Source organism: Thermochaetoides thermophila (genome assembly GCF_000221225.1).
Source record: "Thermochaetoides thermophila DSM 1495 unplaced genomic scaffold scf7180000011823, whole genome shotgun sequence".
Taxonomy (NCBI): Eukaryota; Fungi; Ascomycota; class Sordariomycetes; order Sordariales; family Chaetomiaceae; genus Thermochaetoides; species Thermochaetoides thermophila.
Window position 1 is genome coordinate 185,608 of NW_006383039.1, and position 6,660 is coordinate 192,267.

The 6,660-nt window shown below is 51.2% G+C and overlaps 2 protein-coding genes across 2 annotated transcripts; both read right to left on the reverse strand.

The window, feature by feature from the left end:
• Positions 1-2,561: 2,561 nt before the first annotated feature.
• On the reverse strand, positions 2,562-3,384 carry CTHT_0073300 (uncharacterized protein; the record flags this gene model as incomplete). The annotated part of the gene is made up of 2 exons (XM_006697524.1): positions 2,562-3,055; positions 3,162-3,384. 2 exons carry the CDS (start codon positions 3,382-3,384, stop codon positions 2,562-2,564), a joined length of 717 nt encoding a protein of 238 aa, XP_006697587.1.
• Positions 3,385-5,554: 2,170 nt separating this feature from the next.
• Positions 5,555-6,070, reverse strand: CTHT_0073310 (uncharacterized protein; the record flags this gene model as incomplete). The annotated part of the gene is made up of 1 exon (XM_006697525.1): positions 5,555-6,070. The coding sequence occupies one exon, from the start codon at positions 6,068-6,070 to the stop codon at positions 5,555-5,557; it is 516 nt and encodes a 171-aa protein (XP_006697588.1).
• Between the last annotated feature and the right edge of the window lie 590 nt (positions 6,071-6,660).

Below are 6,660 nucleotides of genomic sequence, written 5' to 3' on the forward strand. Positions count from 1 at the left end.
TGCTCAAACCACATAGTTTATCTATCCAATAATAAGCACACCGTCTATGCCACCAGAAGATACATGAAACAGATCTCATTTGTTGCTTTGATGGCTGCCTTCTAGCCACTGTCCATTGAACGTTAAGAAAATCCCGCTGCCTGGCAGACTCTCAAGTAAGAAAATCTAGGCAACAGATGTAACTCGACCAATGCTGCTCACTGAGGCAACCGTTTTGAGGCTTGAGGCATACGTATCTTGCTTGCCTTGTATATCTTTGCTGCAAGACAAGAAAGGAAGGTATTTTAGGTTCTGCATCTGCATCGCGTGCGAAATGCAGGTGCCTGTTACCAGTACAACTTGCGATAGTTTACGGTGTCTGCATCTCTGCTGGGCAACAATTTAGAACCCACAAGCTCACTTTTGAGGATCCGTTAAGCTTGAAATGCACTACGTCACATTTACTTTTGGAAAAAAAAAAAGAAATCGCAAGGGTTAAAGTTTGCACTGGAATGAGCTCAAAGACTCATTGAAGTAAGCCATAGCATGTGCGGTCCGAGAGTTTGACACGCTCGTTTCTTCTATCTCATGAAGGACAGCTGGATGTATTAGAGAGGAAGAAAATTCGAAACTACATCTGCGGAGAATGCCAGGAGAAAATGCATCGAGAAAGTGAATATTCTTTCGCACTGCCTGTGCGTAAGTTATGCCCCAACCCTTGGCCCTATAAACCCCGTTGTCGCGCCTTGCCTATCAATTAGGCCACCACGATAATCGAGCATGATCGTGACATAGTGGTAACGTGTGGTGAGCTTAGCGCCTTGTCCCCCGGGTTGCTCGAGGAGCCGCCTACGCTCTCCCCCGTTGTGGGTTCGAGTTGAGTTGTAGGGGGCAGTCTCATCTTTTGGGTTGTGAGTAGATTTTGGGTTTTGTCCCATGTGGCGGTCCTGGATGGAGAGGGGTAAGTTCAACACGGCTGCTGCGAACTGTAAAAACACTAAGTATCTTAAATGAAGTAAAGAGAAATTACGATAGGGTGTACAAGGGATCAGACAGGAAGTGGCATGAAATGCCATATTGAAATTGTTGATATGCAGCTTGTCCATTCCTTAGCGATGACCAAAGCTGCTATTTTGTTTTCAGTGAACCAAATTTCCTTCGAAGGTTATATGCTTCCGTCAGTACTCTAATAGAAGCACTGCTACTTAAGTATTTCCCTGACATGCACATGGCGGGCATATCCTTTCTGGCTCTGGCTGGAGTGAAACCCAAGTAGCCCAGGCCATCAAGACAGAAATGCCGATGGTAGTAATTTTCCTGCCGTCAGATGCGGAAAACGGATTTGGCAATTGAGATTAAGGTTACGGCTTTGAATACGTAGCCTGTGTTCCTTCCTTCCTTTCTTTTTTCGTATCCCTGAGCATTGTCTAAACCCCTGACAAGACCTATCTCCTGTTGTTTACGTCTCTCTCTAGGAAGATCGGAGATGTTTTCCAGAGCAACAACAACAACAACAACAACAACAACAACAACCGAGGTCTGCGGAAGTAGGAAATGTTTCCGGGGGACTAAACCAAAATGTCTGCAATGACGCAACTGCGATCATGAAAGTCGAAATATGATCTGCAGTTTTACCATGCTTTCGCGCTGTCAAATTTGATAGAACCGATGGCGATAGAATCTTCAGTTTGAACCTACCGCAGTAGGTAACTGTAAGTTGTACAGACACTATCTCCAACTGAGGACTTGCCAATAAATAGTTAGCCTAACTTTGTAACTATCTGGCAAGTGTTCCAATTCCCAATGCTTCGAAAAGCGAAGTTAAGACAGTTACACCACTGACACAAGGGGTTGCTAGAGGTGTCTCTGTTGGATGATATTCGCGCAGAGATTGTTAGAAAACTGAGCCAGCGCGCAGCATACTAACAATGTGGCGTCGAATGCGAAGTCGAACAAAACAGCGCTTGAATAGGGATATGTCAAAGTAGCTTGATAACACGAAGACATCTTGAAACAATTGTGATCGACAACATTATGACCTCGAAACAAAGTTTGTCTGCGCCTCTTGATTTGCATCAAGGGCGGTGCTGTAGACAGCGAAGATGCAAGGGACAGGCAAAGATCGCTGAACCCACGTGCGCTGTAGAATGCAGCGGTGTGCCCCACGTCACACAGCAGGAAAGCTGGGGAAACAAGTAACAACACTCGACACATTGGCACACAATTGTCCATCGACTCGTTGCCACACAAAGGCATTAAGAAGACAAGCGCCCATATTAGGGTATCCCATTGACTTAACGCAGTCTCTCGAGAGAGCTTTTCATGTCTAATAGAGAAAATAGACACCAAACACTGAGTTGACACTCCACAGTGAGATGCTTTCCCCATTAGATTATGTACCGGAGTGATCGTGAGGAAGAGAGCCATTACCATAAATCACTAGCCGTAGGACATCCTGCACTGACGAACAAGAGATCATACAACTAGATATCTAGAAAGAGGTAAAGGAATATAGCAGAAAACAATGACACAAGATAAACACACCCAATTAAGTCCTCCACACTCTCTCCAGGATCCCGCATTTAGAATGCGAGGATAGCAGCAGCCAGACCACCGAAGAGGGCCAGAGAACTAGCCGCGAGCTGCTTAGCGCCGCCGGTTTGGGCGGCGTCAGTCTCCTCAGTTTCAGTGGCAGAGGCTGTGGTGGTAATGGCCTCAGTGACGACAGTGGTTGGGGAAGCGACAGTAGTCGACCAGTTGCCGCGAAGAGACGAGAGGGTCGACGAAGTCACAGTGGTGAAGGTGGTGGTATTGGCGGCAGTGCTGAGCTTGGTTGAGACGGCAGTCGATGTGGCGGCAGCGGCCGTGGTAGAGGTGATGACAGCTCCAGAAGTGGTGGCCGCGGGCTCGTCATCGTCGCTGCTCGAGCCGCCCTTCTGCACGATCTTGAAGGGGAAGCCGTACTGGAAGATGCTCTTGTCCGACTCAAGAGTGATCATGATGCCGTAGGTGGCCAGGTCGCCAAAGTCAGCGGGGACCTCCCAGTCATACTCGTTGAGAGAACCATCGACGCCGGCTATATGGATCGACTAATGTTAGCGACTCCGTTGCGTGTACCGCGGAACAAGTGCCGATCGTTGATTGACACGTGGAGAATGTCCATCTGGGCGATGATCACTTACCGGCAATGGCATCGACGACAGTCAGAGTCGACGGGCTGGATCCGCCAAGGAGATCGATGGCGATGGTGCCCTCATACTTAGGGTTATAGTCCCAGACGATCTTGTAAGTAGTGCCGGCGACGACCTGCTCGTCCTTTTTAGGCGTGTAGATGGGGTGGAAGCCGTCAATCTGGGCAAAGGCAGCGGCGGCAAGAGCCAGAACGGAAGCCAGGGAGAACTTCATGTTGAAGGATGTAAACAAAGGTTGTTTTTGTTTTAGAAGGAATTTAAAAGTAGGGATGGAATAGATCCAAACGAGGGACTGATCAAAAGACGGATCAAAAGAGCGGGATGAAGTGATAACCCAAGGGAGCGACAGGACACTCGGGGGAGCGGCCGGGGAGCTATGGCAACTTTATGTGGAAGAAAGTCAGAAGGAGCGAAAAGAGCGGACTGTGGCTGCGCTGGCGCACCACGCTTGAAAAAGCCTTTACTACTGTTAAGTACGCGTCACGAAAGGCAAAAATTCCGTTGGTTGGAAAAGGGAGAGAGAGGGAGAGAGGACGTGAGGTCGTCTGTGTGGCGAAGCCCTGGTCTATAGCTTCAGCTCAACCTCTCGCCCACACATCGCCCACGACGCCCACAATGCCCAGCCTTAACCCTGCATCCCATCACCACTGGTTGGATTAGTCACCCTTTTCGCATGCTACGGTGCTGCCTGCTGGGTAAATTGAACTCCTCGCTCGCCGCGACAATTTGCTTCTGCCCTGCCCCCGGCATGGTAGTCCATGTCTTCCGTGTCTCCCATGTCTCTTTCCATGCCTGCCAGCGATGGATCTGGCCGTCCTATCCGACACCATTGGTCCGATTTTTGGGGGGACCAGCATTGCGAACCCCTGAGGGCTCCAACCGTTAGAGAGCTTGCGTTCACCGCGCCCAGGGTTAACAGACCAGCAAGCCAGGGTTAGCGGTGATGAAGCGTGATGAGAGGTGGGGAGGGCGGACTCTGCAGAGAGGGGCCGTCTGCCTGGAATGCGGGACACGAAAACGTGAGATTGGGTAACATGGGCGGAAGCACGGGAAATGATCAAAAAGGGTGTTCTTGGTCCCAAGAGGGCCCAGTGACAAGCCGCAACAAGCCTCAACCAAGGAGGCGGCATCCAGCGGGTTGAAACCCAATACAGGATATTTGTGGGGCCGTAAGGCACCCGCTAGCCCGCATCCCGCTAGGCGCTCCATCAAAAAGTCAGATAGAGTGGAGCGGGCTAGGCAGGGACCAGCAATTTGGGCATTGGACCCTAGCCGAATCACTCGTTGATCCTTCCTCATTTGTGTTGGCCAACAACACACAAATCCCATGCACCCCCAGCCCGAACCAGACATTGAGTGTGAACTCGGACGGTGATGATGGTGACGGTCAGGCAAGCATACAAACCTGTCAGCAGTGAGCTTTTCCACAAAGTAAGGGCAAGAATTGGTAGTGAATCAAGACTGGAGCTGAATAAAGATATCTGGCAACACAGACCCAGACGAACATTTCATCCTACTTATTCAAATCAAACTTTATTCAAGTCTATTTCTGTTCAGCAGTTTCTCTGCCACTCCAATCACATTCAGGACGCGTCCTCCACGGCGCGAGCACCTGCACGCCTTCGGGGAGCATGAATCGACGCCGACTCATCCTCAAGTCAGCCACCCGGCGGAACGTCTTTCGATTCGTCAAACAGGCGAAAATTACGGAGCGTCAGCGCACAGTCGCTTCTTCCCTCCGTCCATTCAAGCGTCCCAAGAAAAAGGATTTGCTCCTTTAGTTTCATGCAGGCCCGTCTCGACTGGGAAGCCCTGTGTGACGCTGACCTGTTCCTGCGCAGCTGAGAAAAGCACGCTTCCGTTCAGCCCTACGAGGTCAAGTCGGAAGCAAACGGAGATCATCAGCAGAACAAACAGAAACCGGCCGACTGGAAAGAGTTAGGTATTGCATTGATCCAATGATAGGAGAGAGGGCTACACTACAGGACGGCAAACACTACTACCTGCTGTGAGGACAAAGAGACATCAACGGCAGTGAAGTGTGCATGGCTTTTTCTTGGCGATTCGGACGATATAACCGCATAGCCGAAGGATGGCTGCTAGCTGCCTACAACTGCCTACGGCTGCCCACGGAGTGGCCACGCACAAGTTCCTCGCAGGATCGCCCCCCTGAGTCGGAAAAAGTTGCGCCACAGATGCATGCTGTTGGTTCTCACGGTTCTTGGATCTCTGGGCAACCTCGGTCTCGGCTTAAAATTATCGGACGATGGTGTTGCATTCATCAACTCGATACAGGAGTGCTTAGTGTCCTCAATGCTTCAGCCTGTTTGCCCTCTGCTTACTCTACAGGAGATCTTCGGACACGCTACCTCTTACTCCCCCTTCTAACCTTCCCAGACATAGGAACCGCCCATGTTAAGCAGCCAAATCAAGCTGTTAAACTCGACATCCAAGCTCTTAATCTGCCAGTAGCCCTCGCGCTTGGTAGTCCCAATGATCGTGATACCGCGGCTAGGCAGGTTGGCTGCGCCAAAGGTGGCGTGCCAGCGCAGGGCGATGGCCTCGCAGTCGACGGCGTCGATGTGGTCGATGACGACGGGGAACGGCGGGTTGGACAGCTGTGCGTCCATGAAGATCTGCTTGGTTGCAAAGGTCGGCTCGCCCAGCGGCTTGTGAATAAAAGTGTTGATGCTGTCGGAGCGGTCGACGAAGTCCTCCGCGCAGTACTTCTCGCAGTCGGTCGGATCGTACTCGGCGATCAGGCGCCGGTAGATCTCGACTATTTCGGCGGCTTCGTCCTTGGTCAGGCAGGCTTGTTCTTCCTGCCGCGGGGTAAGTGTGCCGGTGGGAAGGGCAAGTGCCGTGCCGGCGAGAAGGGCGATCAGGGAGGAGAAGCGCATTTTGTTGGGGAGTTCTTGATCAAAGATCTAGATATCTGGATGATGTTAGACCTGGTGACTGCTGTTCTTCTCGTCATCACCGTCCTCGTCCTCGACATCACTTTATATCCTTACATCGCCGGACTATTTTGAGAGTTGTTCTCTCTTGGCCTCTTTCAGCGGAGAGCTCCCCAAGATGTCCATATTGACTCTGAATTTATCCAGCTAACTCCGATCTGGGACTTAATCACCATTCTTCGGACGTCCGGCCAGCACTAGGAGTATCTTCGCTGGGCACGGTGTTAACATGGTAGTGTCGGCTTGTCAGAGCAACGACGGCCGCGTTGACAAAGTATTGCAATCACTGCGAGCCCGGCCGTCGGGCCCGGCTCGGACCCGACTTGCGTGGCCGTCATGGATCTGTTCCTGCGGCTTAATTGAGACAAGAAGAGAGTGAGTTTCTATCTCTGGGGTTGCCGTGCCCCAAAGTGCTCAAGTGCCGTTACCGAAGACGGTGCCATCAATGAAGATTATGTCAGCTTTCTACACGCAAAGAACTACGTAGTGATATTCCCCGAGTTCCCTACGCCCTCCCCAGCTAGATTGCCGGG